Source organism: Athene noctua, chromosome 1 (assembly GCF_965140245.1).
Source record: "Athene noctua chromosome 1, bAthNoc1.hap1.1, whole genome shotgun sequence".
NCBI lineage: Eukaryota > Metazoa > Chordata > Aves > Strigiformes > Strigidae > Athene > Athene noctua.
The window spans coordinates 73279584-73295791 of record NC_134037.1 but is presented as its reverse complement, the minus strand read 5'-3'; the positions used below and the strand labels follow the sequence as shown (position 1 = coordinate 73295791).

Sequence of the window (16208 nt, the reverse complement as noted above, 5' to 3'; positions counted from 1 at the left end):
TTGAGGGACCTCTCACTGACAGTTTTCCAGGGCAAATACTTCAGTTCCTGGGACTAGCTGTGCTCTGACAACTTGAAGTCCTGTGACAAGGTCTCCTGACTGTTATGTTGTTTACATTGACGTGCCCTAGAAGTTTCTGAGTTTATGTACAACCCCATCTGTGCTCATGCTTTACCCAGGCACAACTGTTCAATGGCAGCCTAAACTAAAGAAAGTGTGCATTTTAGAGGTCTAGGGCATAGTGTTAGGACTCAGGAATTCCTCACTGTTAAATCTGGGTGACACATACTCCCCCAGTGGCTTTCCATGCATGTGGATGAAGCCAAGGGCACCTGTTAAAGCTCACTGCTTCCAGTCCCTAGTATCTGTAAATGGGGCAGTGTTTTAACATCTATAATATAGGTGCAGAAGTCATGCTGATTATAGAAAATCTGTCACTCAGAAATAACTGTATTTAAAACAAAAATACATTCTTCCCTTTCTTTTTTGTAGGTAAAGTTTAAGTTAATTCTGTTAACTTTGACTTAACTAACTTATTTGCATATAGGGAGAAGTCTGTCACGATCACCTTACTCTGCAATGGTAAATAGTGGAAAGAAAACAAATATGCTTCTCTATTTTTAGTCTTTCTTCATACCATGTTCTCATGAGTACTCTCACCATCAATCGTTGCCCTTTCTCTGTGCAGTCAGCAGAGTATCATCTTACTGTATCACAACACCCACTTTGTTGCTGTTACCCACAGGCTGTGTGTGAACAGGCTGAAAGTGTAAATTGGGTAGTTCTGAGGAAGCTGGTCATAAGCACAGGTGAGCACAGTGTGGCTTCCTCCACCCAGGCTTGGGGAGAGGGCTGATGCCAGCGAGGTGGCCTTCTGCCAGTTCAGAGACTCCACTCTGGGGCACAGACATCAGAGAGGAAACTTAATCACAAGCCGCATCTAGTAACAGATTGTATAAAGCATACGGATTACTTTGGCCGTTCCTGTTTGGAGGATTGCTGGCTGTCAGTGATGGCAGGTGTTCTCGCCCTTCTCCCTTGATGGCAGGATCGTGCTCTGAAATCACATAGGTGGGTGCTTCGGAGCCCACAGCTGGGGCCTGACATTGCTGAGTTTCCCACAAGGACAGAGCTTTGCCGGCACTGACAAGTGGCAGTCTTAATGTATGTAAAGCGAATGGAAAAGGGGGGTAGGAAGCTCACAGAGCCCAGAACCTTTCTGCTTCTGTTGCTGAAGTGAGGAGAAGAGGCTGCATCTCCAACTCTGTGTTGCCCTTGGAAAGACCAGAGTCTGGCTTTGGCTGCCGGTTGGTGGCAGGGCTCTGCTGTGCCATGCATAGCCCCAGATAGGTGTGGATCTTTCGGACCTGTTCATGCTTTGGCTGATGTGGTGGTTTTCCTGCTTCTGATGTCTTTAAAAAACCCCCACCAAATACCACCCCTCCTATTTTCCACGAGAAGTAGAAGGTGGGAAGACACGCTCACAGAAACTTCCTTCTTTATTTAATTTTCTGGTTTTATACATAGAGAAGCTATATTGTGGAGAGCACAAGCATTTTCTGAGGTTTGATGTACTGGCATCATTAATGTGCAACACGTGTAGCATAAATATAATATGGTTCTGATTTTTATGGCTCTTAAACTGCATCTACAGTTTAAAATATGTATATTAGTTAAAGTATTAAGCTGTATTAGCCTACTGTATGACAACATGATTGTGTTACCTGCAGCCTGGGTTAGTGGTTGTGTTACTCACATGGGAACAAGAGATGCTTGCTGCTAGGTAGGAAATTCTCACAATCAGAGGAAAGAGCGTTTGAAAAGTTCCTCCCCTCTCTGTTGAATCACTACAGATAAGACACTGAAGCACAACTGCTGCCACTTCTGCCTCTCCTGTGGAGGAGTTTCAGAAGTTGGAGGTTAAGGGCACTAATTATCTTGACAGACACGGATTTCTGTCTGCCATGTGGGAACATGCCAGGCTCTCTGTGGAGGGCTGAAAATGGCAAGGACTCTGACATGGAACAGAAGATGGGAAATGGTTTTAAGAGCAATTGGGCAAGCATTTTCACTCTCAGAAGGGAAGGATGGTTTCAGTCAAAATGAGGCTGCCCATAGATATATGACTGGGTTTGACTGGTTACAGAGACTGAAGAGGAAGAATATGGAAAACTGAAGATGAGGGGAGGAAAGCAACCAGAAATGTGTCAAGTTTGGCAGCATGAAATGTTTTGCTACAGGTGTCTCCCAAGTAAACCACTGTGCAAATTACAGGAGACATACACTAAAATAGTGGGCTTGTCTTCTTCCATCACAAAAGGTGTCGACGGCAAAAATAATTATGTGTTTTAAGGAGAAATCCTGACAAAAGGGTTTGATATGGGAAGGAGGTAGGTTTGATTTAGGTCTCAGTCAGTCCTTGGTCTCATATAGCCAAAGGAACCAGAGCAAGAAAGCAAAGTATGTATGGTTTACAAGTGCATCTTCGCTTTGCAGGGTGCAGCTGTACTTTGAATAATTGAAAAAAGCTGAGGTGAGCTGCCTTGACCAGAATTCAGCATTCATGGCCACCTGTTGTGGATAGTACACTATTTTTTGACCCACAAGGCATTCAGAGTATGTGCTGTATATAACAGATAAACCCATAAATAAAATAATAAGAAAAAAAATAGAAAAAAAAATCAGGCAAAAAGAGAATTGGTACAGATTAAAATTACCTATGTTAATTGGCAGACTTAGCAGTGGGGGTAGCATTTTGTAGTGGTTATTCTGTTGTACAACTGTTGCCCAGCTTTCTCTTTGGTTACAAGTATGTAGATAGATTGGTCAACATGGCTCTAGCTAGCAGGCTACAAACAGGATCCATTTTGTAGCATGTTTTCCTTCGGGCCTGCAGCCTTTTCCTTGAAGTGGTGTGGAAGTAATGCTTAGGTGGCCAAGGCTGCTGAACCGTTTTGGTGGTTCGTCTTCTGCATAGCCATCTGATTTGGGCCATGTGCATCTGTGCTGAGTAGAGGGGAGTCAGGCAAAAATAATGCCCTTGAACATGGTATAACATCTAGGAGTAAAAGCTGCCCTACTAGTAGTACAGATCTTGGGGAGTGTCAGAAAACTGGGGTCTAAGTAATGTTATGGCACTGCCTGGGTTAGGTCCTGCTTGTTTTAGTATCCCATATTCTTACTCAGGCTGCAACACTAAAAGTCACTGGAGTTTTGGTAAGTACCTGGTTTTAAGCATTTTTTGGTCAGAGGCTGAGTTTTCCTGATGTAAATCATCAGTTCTTGAGCCAAAGACTGTGTTACTGAAGTCCAGAGGCATACAGCAGCTTGGCTTTCTCCTGCAGCCTGTGTTTAGGCATTGAAAAGCAAAGTTTCCTGGTAGGTAGAATCCTTTTGGGTTTTTTGTGTGTTGTTGTTGTTGTTGTTTTGTTTTGTTTGTTTTGTTTTTTTTTTAAATTGATATTAATTTGATATTAATCAAGTTTTCAGTGTCTTGTGTGCCTGCCTCTTGGTAAAGGTGTACCAATGCAACAACACTGCTCTTCCAGCAATTTGGCTTATCTTTGGTGATACCCATATATGCACAGTCCTGCCCTGTAAAGGGATTACTAAGAACTCCTGTAGTATATATGTTTCTCGCAGGGCAGGATAAAAATTGATTCCTGTTTTACGAGGCAGTGTGGCTTTTACCCATTTTTTTTTTTTTTAAACATTACCATTAACATTACTCATTCTAATGTGCAATTTTAACATTGCACATTAATGGCTGACACTATTTATTATTGTTCAGCCTGTGGTCTGTTTTTAAACCTAATTGTGTGTCTGTTTTCAAAGGAAAACCTGGGTAGCTAGATGAAAATGTCTCACTAATTTGCATTTAGCTTCTAAAATTTGATCACGGAAAAAATTAGTTTGATCAATATGTGAAGATATTTTTAATAATTTTGTCATTTTCTCGGCAGTTTTCTCTCATTTTCAATTCATACAATTATTTTTTTTTTGCCTCTGAGGTTAATGTTGTCATCATTTTCTTCCTCTAGAGATCTTTCTTGTGTGATTATGGAGGAGGAGATGGTAGTCAGGATATGCATCTTCTGGCAGACATTCCTTCTGAGGGATTCAGTGTGATGAAAGACAAAGAGGGAGAACATCAAAACCAGCAAGGAAGGCAGAGCAGTCTGGCAAGACTGTTCTGGTTTTTGGAGAATTTCAGAAAATAGGAGGGAAAAATTGTGCAATACCATTAGAGCAAACCTTGCTCTGTAGATCAATCGAAGGAGACTGGCATTTGTTCACTTTTTTTTTTTCTCCTATGAAGTAAGTTAAATGTTTTTTGCCATAACTGCAGAGAATTAGAAAAGGCTAGTGAAGGCAAAGGTTATAAACAAATCATTCAGTGCCGACAGAGGGTCCATAGATGCTGACAAGAAACAAATAAAGTGACTAAGACCAGTACTCTGTTCTGATAAATTTCATTGATTTCTGCACCATGTCATTAGAGTTGCAGCCTGTCCTGTTATTTTGTAGCTCCAAACCTTTCATTAAGGCTTCAGATGATAACAGCTGTTGATATGCTGCAGGAGGTTGCAGTGACTACCATGGGGGTAAAGTAACATTTGCTAAGAAATAACTAGGATAAACCCCATGGCTGGGTAGCTTTGATCTGCTTGTGGTGGTGTCCTTGCAGAGGACATTATTTGCCAATACTGCATCTGTTTCCTGGATGAGTTCACAAAGCCTTTACTAGAGCACACATGCTCTATAAAGCACTCTAACCAGAAGGGTCCCATGTGCTGTGTCAGCACAAGCGCTGTGCTGCTGTGCTGTGCCTGGATTTCCTCAGACTGCTGTGTGAAGGCTGTCCAATGTCTACCTCTTTCACATAGACACTGGTATCCGAAGTTTTTTGCTGTTGTGACTACCCTATTGTTGGTGCCACATTAGGCAGTGTCAAGCTCAGGTATCTGCTTACTTACACATGTAACAGCAACGTAAACATGTCTGTAGCTGTCAGACTTGCACAAGCCTCAAGTCAACATTATTAACAAAAAATAGAAAGCTAAAACATGAAAGCAGTCTGCAAATCCTGTCTGATTTCCTAACAGTATGAGGTGAGATACAAGATACCTCTGAATCCCAAGCGTTTTAAGGAAATAACCGTCTCCCTTTACTATTGCTAAGCACAAACCCAACCATTAGTTTCTGGTTTGTTTCTGATCTGATGCTGGGAGGAGAAGGGGGCCTGAAGTGCAGTCTTAAGGAACATTTAGCAAAGGAGAGCACAAGCTGTGGGTGTGTGGTATAACCTGATCCTGGCACATACTACGGGAATGCTGGAAAACTGCCAAAGCACCTGTAGACTGCTGCTTGGCAGGAACTTTAGAAAGTACTTGGTTCTCTCTTCCTTGCTAAGAGTTGGTAAAAGACTGAGAAGAGTATGCAGAAGTGAAGGAAAACTGGGGTAAGAGGACAAAAGGAGCACAAACCAGGTCATGCTTGGTAGCACTGTCTACAATACTGGAAATAACTGTGGACTGTTTGTTATTTTGAAGAAACCCAAGTTGCAGCTGTGCTGAGATGAATGAATTTGAAAGGAACTCCTCTTTATTCAATAAAGATGCTGTATGGAGTTACTTGTTGTAAGATTTCCATTCCTCTGCAACTCACCCCATCATACCAGCTCAAGGTGCTGCAGCATTCCTGCAGAGGATCACAGTTCCACTGGAGCTTTTCTGTTCTTTGCTTTTATATACCAATTTGTATTAGTAGGCAGAAAGGGTTATTTATTTACTGCCATCCCTAGAGTACCCTGAATCTGTCACCTACTTCTGCCTTTGATCTAGCGTGCTGCTTGCTGCAGTCCTCTCTGCCTCACTGTCCTGAACCTTTTACTCTTCTGCAGCTTCTGAGTATAAATAAAAAGCCAAGGGACAAGTTCAGGGAGTCCCAGGGATGCGGTTCCAATGACTTACTGCACAAATATATTTCAAGGACAGGCTTGGACTATGACTCCTGTCAGCTAGGAGAGAAGGTAGCATACACATCATAGGTACCAGCACAGGAGAGATGACTCTCTGAAGGCCTGCCTCCTTGCCTACCCACTGCCACTTGTTGCTCTTCTTAAAGAAACTGAGGTTGCCTTGGAATAGGCTTGCTTGCTTTCCCTTGGCAAAAAAATACTGACTTTTGGGGCTGATGAGCAGTACCTTTGACTGGAGAGGATAAAAGACTGGGGATTATTGAGCATTAATTAGGGTAGGGGGAGGGCACAGGAAAGCCTACTGGTACCTAATCCTGAATCTCGGTTAGTCCTGTGACTCTGCTGACACCATTTCAGTTGGAAAGGATATGAAGGTGGAGGCTGAAGCACTGCAGTTCTTAACCTTCCTTATGAGGGTATCTAAAATCCAAAAGTAGATCCATGGTTGATCCAAACCCTTTGTCTTCATGGGATTTATGCAGAGAATAAATCTTGGCTAATGTATGTGTTTTGTAATACTTTTTTCTTTACAACTCTAGGACACAGTTATGCCTTTGAAGTTTTCATGGTCTCATTGACGTTTTGCAGGGCTCCTTCCTTGCAGCGCTGCGGAATGCTGTGTTGCTTTTGGGAGGTTGCCACACCACGTTGTCTAGCCCCAGGCTAAAGGATTTTATTTGTTTTTATTTCACATTGTTTCAGCTGTTTTCACTTTTACTTTATTTTCATCCTCCATCAGAATTTCTTCATGAATGTGGCACATTGGGTATCTTGGTTTATGAGTTACAGTTAGTTAAATAGCCTGCTGGATTTGTTTGCCCTTATCTGAGAAATTTTAATACTGTAGCAGCAACAGAATGAAAGGTGACACCAAGAGCTGAGCTCTTATCAAAGTGAAGAAAGAGATGGGAAAGTTGTTCTTCCAGAACACCGCTGATCTGAGCTTTTTCTAGCTGTCTTGTTCCTATTCAATTGAAGTCCCAGCATGAGACACTGTCACTCTTCTAAATGAAAAAGGAAATCTTTGCTGGAGTATGTTACAGTGTAATTTGCAGGGTAACTGTATGTATTAAATTGCATACATGTATATACATTAAATTGCATACATGTATATACATTGAGATCTGTCCTTTACAACCTTTGCATTCTTTTCTTAAGAATGACTAAAAAATATATATTTTTGTAGTGGTTGCTCTTCTAGCCTGTGTCGCTTGTATGCGTTCTGCTCTTCATTACATAGGTTTTCTGTTACTAAGACTGCATTAAACGACATTCTTCATCTCTAACTTTTACATTTTTTTGTCTTTGAGCCAGTTAAATGCTCAGTTAAACTGTCATTGTGAATTAAATCTGAACACGGTTGTAGATCAATAGCAAGAGAAAAGTTGGCTGTCCTGTCTAAGGGCTATAACTTAATGTTCAGTCTTTTGTTATTTTCTTGGTTTCAATGAACAGGTAAGTACTGTTACCTTTCATAATAGAGTGACTGTTCGCAGAGGGGCTACCAAAGGCTTTGCTGTACTAATAAGGTGAAACTGATATGAAGAGACTCATCTTGTACAATACAACATAGCTCTGTTTACTGATCTAGAAAAGGAGGAAATGTCTGAAGGTTTCCTTCTCATTTCTCTTGTAGGATTACCTTGACTGTATCACTGACCAGACCAAGCTCTCCCTGGGGACAGAAGAGCGATCAGCCCTGTTTGGAAATATACGGGATATCTACCGTTTCAACAGGTAAATTCATATTTAACTAAGTGAAAACAGTTCCATAGCCTGCATTAACAAGGAGGGAGCAAGCCAAGCAAATGCTCTTTTATCATTTTAATACAGCCAAGATACATAAATTGAGAAATGGTCTACTTTTGATTCTCAGCAGGGTTGGTTTACTGAGATCAGATTTTTTTAAACTGTTTGTTTTATGAATAAAATGTGGTCTCCTTTTACTTTTTTTTTGTTTTCATGCTGGGTATTTCCGTGAATTTAAGTCTAACCTACTCTGTGTCCTAACTGAGCCGAATGCAAGACCACTGTGAATAAAATTCTTGCCTTATGAAAGAGACATCATTTTATTCCTGCTATATTGGATCCTTTTGTATACCAATATACATTACCCAGAACTGGCTTTTGTAGTGTTTTATACTACTAGGAACTCCCTGAATTAATTTCTCAAAACTGTGTTCACGTACCTTTCCATTTTTTGAAGGCTTATCACAGAATCACAGAATTGTCTAGGTTGGAAAAGCCCTTGAAGATCATGCAGTCCAACTATTAACCTAACACTGACAGTTCCCAACCACAACAGATCCCTCAGTGCTGTGTCAGTCTGACTCTTGAACACCTCCAGGGATGGGGACTCCACCACCTCCCTGGACAGCCCATTCCAATGCCTAACAACCCCTTCTGGAAAGAAATACTTCATAATAAACAGTCTAAACCTTCCCTGGCACAACTTGAGGCCATTCCCTCTTGTCCTATCCCTTATTACTTGGTTAAAGAGACTCATCTCCAGCTCTCTGCAACCTCCTTTCAGGGAGCTGTAGAGGGCGATGAGGTCTCCCCTCAGCCTCCTCTTCTCCAGACTAAACACCCCCAGTTCCCTCAGCCACTCCCCATACGACCTGTGCTCCAGACCCTGCACCAGCTGCGTTGCCCTTCTCTGGACACGCTCGAGTCATTCAATGTCCTTTTTGTAGTGAGGGGCCCAAAACTGAACACAGGAATCAAGGGGCGGCCTCACCAGTGCCCAGTACAGGGGTAAGATCCCTGCCCTGTCCCTGCTGGCCACGCTATTGCTGACACAAGCCAGGATGCCATTGGCCTTCTTGGCCCCCTGGGCACACTGCTGGCTCCTGTTCAGCCGGCTGTCAATCAGCACCCCCAGGTCCCTCTCTGACTGGCAGCTCTCCAGCCACTCCTCCCCAAGCCTGTAGCGCTGCTGGGGGTTGTTGTGGCCCAAGGGCAGACCCCGGCATTTGGCCTTATTGAAACTCCTCCAGTTGGCCTCAGCCCATGGCTCCAGCCTGTCCAGGTCTCTCTGCAGAGCCTCCCTACCCTCGAGCAGATCAACACTCCCACCCAACTTGGTGTCATCTGCAAACTGACTGAGGGTGCACTCGATCCCCTCGTCTAGATCATCAATAAAGATGTTAAACAGGAGTGGCCCCAACACCGAGCCCTGGGGGACACCACTCGTGACCGTCTGCCAACTGGTTCACTGTCTTTACACCCTTCTCTAAAATTGCGCAGATGGGATTCTAGTGTACATGGGGAGCCTGAAGTAAAATTTCTTGCTTCTATAGCTAGTGCCACGTTGTGTGGGACCTGCAGTATCTGCAGTTTTAGGAGCATGCTACTGCTACTTTTGTCTGAATCCTCTATTACTATAAAAATAATGAACTTAATCTGCATTTAAGGAAAACTTGAATGTTTAGTTGATGCAGGAAATGTATTGGCATAAAGTTCCCATGTCTTCTATATCCTATTACTCCTGTAAAAGCTCTCTTAGCTGTGCTATAGTTGACAAAACACCTCCCAAACTACTGTGTTCTTTGAAGAAAAACAGATAATTGTATCAAAAGAGGATTCTGTAGTGGAAGACTAGTGTTAAAGAGCATCTTTCAGTGTTCATTCAATGTTTTTCCATCATCATGGGAAGCTACTATGTGCTTTAGCTGCTGGGATCGCTGTTCAATATCAAAGGAAAGAGTGGGGACAAATCTATTCAGAATTTATCGACAAACATGAAACCTAAAATCTCTTCCTGAAACTTAAAACAGCTGCTGCAGAGTAATGGAAATACACTTAGCTGAAGCAGGACACGGCAGCTTTCTAGTTGCAGCTGACTTGACTGAATGTCTAACATGGTGGAAAATACATAGCGGTAGCCTGATCATGTGTTTTAGAGCCATGAGACAAAGATTGTGAGCTTACAGCTTCCTGGTGGTCACAGGATGGGAAAAAACAGTCCTGGTGATTATATTTTCTGATCCTTCAAAAGCTAGAGAAATGGCAGACTTGGTAGCAAGGCCACATTTATACCAGCATCATTGCAAATATTACCTGATAGAAATACCTTCAAGTATGATCAGTCATTATATAGAATAATTGAGTTGAAAAAAAAAGGCAATTTGGGGCAGTTTCAGAGATAGATATATTACAGTGGTTAAAACTCACTGGAAAGTTGTCCAAAGTCTCTAGTTAATTACTGATGTATTTCAGGCCTTCTAATTTAAAATTCTGTATGGAAATTGTGAGCTTTTAAGACTGAACATTCATTGTAGATCCCAATATAGTTTCAAGGATTAAGTTCCCTCCTGTGAAACTTGGCATGTAGCTTCTGGGTCCTAAACATACTCTAGAGCCTTTTTATTTATTTTTACATTTGAAAAATGTCCATTTGGCAGTTCTGTGTTAGTAGTTTCAGATGCTTTTTGTGAGCATGATTTTATAGTTTCAGAATTACCTTGTTTTTCTCAGCTTTGAATTTTACCATTAATCAATGATCAAAGCTTTTAGTCTTGGGTTTTTTTTGGACTTTGTATAGATCTGAGAAATTTCATTTCAATAAATGGGAATTTCTCTCAGCTAAACTGCTTATGATTTTTAGGTGTTCCACTGAATGGCAGAAATGATGGTCAGGATGGTAACTGCTAGTCCTGTGACTATGATCTCTTTTTGGAAAGCTATTTATTAAAGCAGAATCATTGACTATATACTGGTCCCCTGGCCCTGCTCTGTCTCTTGGTAAACGGTCCCCCACTATTCATTTATTTAGAAGGGGGTAATGTTCTCCAAGTCAGCATTTTTGGCCTTTCTTCCCTGGCTTCTCCTGTTGAGATTCAGTCCAATGTCAGTTTAGGATAAATTCTTAACCCAGTACCATGACTCATTTCTGAAATGGGAACTCTGCAGAGAAACGTGCTCAAGGTCAGTACTTCTACCAATACCCAGATGGTCTTAGGAGAGGCCAGGCTGAAACCTCTGCTGCTGACACAGATCATTCTGCATGGTCCTTGTCCATTGGAGACTACTGAAGCACACAGAGCACAGGGCCATTTTCTGTAACTCCTGTATTCAGCAGTTTCTGTGCTCTGGGCTGCTGGCTTGTTGTCAGGAGGAGCCTTCATAAAACCTGTAAGAGCTTACCTTTAATGGAAAACTTTTTTTTTTTTTCCGAGTGGAAAGAGATTAGTCTTGGCCACAGGATTTTTGTGACAGTGTAGTTGTATCAAGGCTAAATTCTCTTGATTGTTGTTTTAATTTTACTGAAAGTCTGAACTTTTCAGATTAATTTTACAGAACTTTACATGGTGAAGGTATCTGCCATGAAGACCAGATTGTGCCTGCTATGTCCATTTTTGTTTTGAATGCTGTACTCTGTCAGGCATTGAGAGAGTGAAGTTTTTCAGAGGTGCTGTTACTTCCACATTTATGGCTAGGCTGTGTGGTACGTGGTCATCAACTGGATTTTTTGGTCATGAGTTCAGGACAAACCATACTGTTTCCTTCCTGCATCTTTCCATTCCTTCCATTCCATCTAAATGGCCCTGTCACTAGCATCTCTCACTCACTCCAGATCAAAACAGAGGAGAAAAATACTTGCGTCTTTTTTAGATTTTATTAATTTTATATCATCACCGTACCATTTTAAAACAAGTGCCTTGCCTGAATTGTTTGTGCAGATATGGTGATTATTTGCAGACCTATAAATGTGTTTATCTTGCTCCTCTTGATCTCCTGTAGTTAAGAGCTTGATACTAACCTGCACTTTGTCCTACTGAAACTCTTCATGCACGAGGGCAAAATAGGTGTATTGTCTTGAAAATAATTTGTATTTCAAAAAGTGAAAGCATCCTAAATTACATTGTTATGAAACTTTTATTCATTTGACTTGAAAAGATAACCAAAGCACTGCATGAAAAATTGTCAGTCTCTTTATGCTTACCTCTTTCATCCCAAGGGAGTTAGCATTAGCTATTGATGATGGTCATACAGATTCAGATTTTTCCAGCCCATAATAACCCCAGCCATATAAATCAGTACATGGTCTTAAACTTGTGGCCTGCTTCAGTCTGAGTCTTGTTAGTGATTCAGCTGCAAGAGCGTGGAGCTCCTCTGATGGTGCTCCCTTGTGCTCCCTTCCTGCCTGGGTGACTGGCACAAGCAAGTCGCAGAGGCCGAGAGCTGCAGTACCATCTCTGAACAGCGTCAAATCTCTGGCTAGTCAGGTGAAAGGAACTAATGCTTTTTTCTGTTGTTTCTTCTGCCTCTTGCCAGGTGCTTAGATGTAGCCTATAATAATAGCCCTGCTTTTTTACATGTCAACTTGGTATTATAGGGATTTATTTAAGTTTTTCAGGATTCCTGGGCATGATAGATTTGTTATTTTTACAGTGGCAGGCTGTTCTCACCAATCTAATTTTTACCAGCCAGGTGAGCCCAAAGAGAGTGCAGTATAGGTGACAAAATCTTTCAAAGCACAGCACACACTATGGGCTTGTGCTGAAGACACAAGCTACTAGCATATTTACTACATAAACTTGGACTCATTGCATGAATATATGAAATCTTTAAGTGTTGCATTACTGTAGCCTGTAGGAGAAATAATGCAGTATTATAGGAGACCAGTAGGAGTAAAATCTCAATCGAAGCGCTACATACTCTAAGCCATCAGGAGAACGTCTGCCTGCTGCACAGCAGGAATCTGAGCCTGTTCAGAGTGGTTGATGTTATTTCCAAAACTCATGTGTGGAACACAGTCAGTCATAACTAATGGTTATGATCAGAGTTGCTACAGCTTGCTGCTTTTGCTGATGTAAAGGAGCTTCATGAGTGTGGGGTATCAAGCAAGGGTCATATTTTTATTCATATTCATTTATCATATTTATGAGGTGTGGAAGTTAAATTGTTGCTGTACAGAGTAGCTTAGTGACCACTTGAACCTTAAGTCTGTATCTTTGTTCCTTGTGACTGATTGCACGTTTTCTCCCCTTCCTTCCTCCAGTAATTAAAGAAGGAAAGAACAAGTCAGGAAACTTTTCTGGTTTACTCATTTTCTTGCTTACAGAGGGAAATTGTGTCTGCTTAGAGGGGAAAAGGGTAGTTCTCTAGGTACAGGCTTAGCAACTCTCATGCAGAACTCATTCGGGGAACCAGCTGTGAACTGGGAAAAAAAGTAGCCCTAAATGGAAAATCATCTGATGAGAAGGAGGGGAGGAAAAAAAAGTTCTATCAGAGAACAATTTGGCAGAAAACTTGGTTTCTTCTCTTGTTTTTCTGAGTACATCTCTCAGTAAGACTAAAGACGATTTGGGTCAAGGAGAGACCTTTGAGGTTTTCTTCTGCTTAAACTCTTTCTTTTGCTGATTTGGCTTTCAAGAACTGAGTCTCATACAACAGTGAACATGGTCCCTTATTGCTTTGCTCCTGTTACAATGAATTCATTTCCTGCTTGGCATGTCAAGATTATAAAATACTCTCAGTGAAGTTTTATTTTTATGCGTGTAGAATTTATATCTTTGCTTCCAGAAAACTTCTTCCAGGCTAACCATTTTTCTTCAGTGAAGAGACCCACTAAAGGTAGACAAATTGTCCTGAGTGAGCTTATTACCATTCTTCTTGTATGTGTAATACATCCCTGGTTCTCATCTGTGTTTTTCAGACCAGCTTCTCATCTCCTTCAGTCAAGTAAAGCTCCTAGAATGTATGATGTCTTTATAGGACAGGGCATGTGCTTCAGTATCTTTCACATTTCATGAGTTTTAAATTGTGTTAGTTGATATACAAGCTACCAAGGTGTGCCATAACTGTCTTTCCTTTTCCTGTTCTTTGCTTTAGTGAACTTCTGCAAGATTTGGAAAACTGTGAAAATGATCCTGTGGCTATAGCAGACTGTTTTGTTTCCAAGGTAAGTGGCTACTGCACAAGTCTGCAGCACACCAGTTGCAGAGTGATACGGGTGAAATAAGATTAATTTATTAGCTTTTGAGACCTAATTCTGACAGCTTCTGTGACTTCAGCCAAGAAAAACTAGCAAATCCATGGAAAGGGAATGAATTTCTCTTAGTACGTGGTAGGGATATCCCTCTGATTTGCATTTTTTAAAAAAATCAAGAAAAAGGTGTTATTTTCTTCAATAAGTGTATCTGAACTGGAGGAGCTGTTGATCTAGGGTTCATTTTTAGATCACTTTGATGAGTATTACAGGGATTATTTTTTTCCTCCTTTTTTAATATAGGTGATCAAGTGGTATTCCAGTTATGCGTTATCATCTTAAAACCATCTAGAGAATACAACTTGGCTTCATTTTTAGAAAAGGCAATAACCTTAACCTACTTGTGGCCATGCTGTTTTCCAAAATACTTTTTTTTTTCCTGAATCCAGCAGCTATACCTTTAATTTTCTTTTTAAACGGGATGGCCTAAAGCCTAGCTTTAAGATTCAAATCTCATTCTCTCCAAAATGTTTGAATTTTCTGAACATTGATCTGCCATCTTCATTCTGTTGGGCAAGTCTGAACCCCAAAGTTATGGAGAAGTTTTTGTTAGGTGCAGGAGAAACACAGGGAACTGAAGTAGGTGTCCTTCATTGTAGGAAACCCAGAGAGCCAGTCAGGGGGCAGGGGCATGGCTATAATGGGTAGGACAAGAGATTAAGTAGTTTGGGCTACAGAGGACTCTAGTTCACTGCAGACTTCACCAAAGAACCTACATATGCCTGGAATCTGTAGAGCCCAAAGGTGTTAAGAAATAATGTCGTCTCCATGGTATTTCTGGGGAAAGAGGAGTGTAAGAGTGGGCATGTAGTTATTTAAATTTGGATAATCTCTCTGTAGGTTTGTTTGCCTTTTTCCATTTAAAAAAACCCAAGCCACAAACACCACCCCCTCACCCCAAAACCAAACCCTGTCATGTTTTGTACTTTGTCCTGATCTCAATATTGCTAGCACCAAGCATTCAATGTAGTAGGCCTAACACAAGGATTTAGGATTAACTGGACCACCCTCCTGTGGTGGTCCAAAAATTTGTTTGGCACTGTTGTGACACAAGGGATTTTACTGTAAAGGGGAGTGATGATACCATCTTAGTACTGCTGTTTTGCCAGATCGCTTGCTTGAGTTGAGTTTGAGAAAGTTATTACTTATCTAGTAATTGATCTTTTGAAAGCACTGAGAGATCTTAGTGTTGGCATCACTGCTACAAAAGCAGGATGTATTTTTGCCCCATTGAAATGAGGTTTATGGCATGTTGTTATCACTCTAAATAGCCTGTATTTAACTGAAGGAGAGAGAATGGGGTAAGAGTGAGTGCAGAGTCCTACTTCTGGAACAGAATAACCCCATGTGCATGCTGGGTCCAGCTGACTAGGAAACAGCTTAGCAAAAAAGGATCTGGGGTCTTGCGGGACAAGAAGTTCAGCTTAAGTCAGCGGAGTGCCCATGCAGTGAAAAGGCCAATTGTGAGGCCTTCAGGATATTTACAGATAGCACTGTTTGGAGCTGGTAGATCTTTCTGCTGTATTGCTTGCTTATAGCTGGGTCCACTGGGACTACTCCTGGCTGGGACATGAAACAGAGGTGGTGCAATGATAATAGCAAGTCCAGGAAAAACTTGGTCTCTCATTCATATTGGCCAGCTGAAAGGAGTTTTCTGGTAGACTCTCTGGCCATTAGTTCCAAAATCCATCTGCATATCATTGCTTATGCTTTTTGTTCCCTTGTCAAATGCTTTTAGCATTTGTATTATTGGCAGGCAACTGCCCGATGGCTCAGAAATTGCTAGAGATTGCAGTCCTAACAAGCATTTTTTAGCTTCATCCAGACAAGTGCAAACACTTAAAAGCAAAATCAAACAATACTAAAATATCTCACAGTTCTGGTTTTGGCCGTGAAGATGTCATTACAGCAACTGCTGACTGTCTTTAACAGACTCCAGTTGTCCATTCTTGGTTGCTTGTATCTTCCCAGCATTGAGTAGTGGAAATAAAACTGCCTTTTTTGGCAGTACATGGTCCTTCAAGTCTTACGGGACTTTGGCCATTTATTGTTTGATGGCTTTGGGTGTTCTAGATCTTCACTGTGAGTTAAACCCGGGGATAGTATCATGCTGAAGTCATAGCTCACAGCCTTAACTAATGGATGTTGCTCTGCTGGAGCTTCTTTAATGCTTCCAGTGGAAGTGGGCTTAGGTTACACGAGCTCTGGATCTAGTGCCATTTTTTTCACCCT

At 41.4% G+C, this 16208-nt stretch overlaps 1 protein-coding gene across 2 annotated transcripts in view; it reads left to right on the top strand.

Annotated features, from left to right (window-relative positions):
- PLEKHG1 (pleckstrin homology and RhoGEF domain containing G1) overlaps nt 1-16208 on the top strand; it is a 130388-nt gene that overhangs the window by 90508 nt on the left and 23672 nt on the right. For both annotated transcript variants that reach the window (XM_074896564.1, XM_074896565.1), the window contains 2 exons: nt 7617-7717; nt 13820-13889. In XM_074896564.1, the coding sequence (XP_074752665.1) occupies nt 7617-7717; nt 13820-13889 (171 nt within the window). The remainder of the gene's footprint in view (nt 1-7616; nt 7718-13819; nt 13890-16208) is intronic.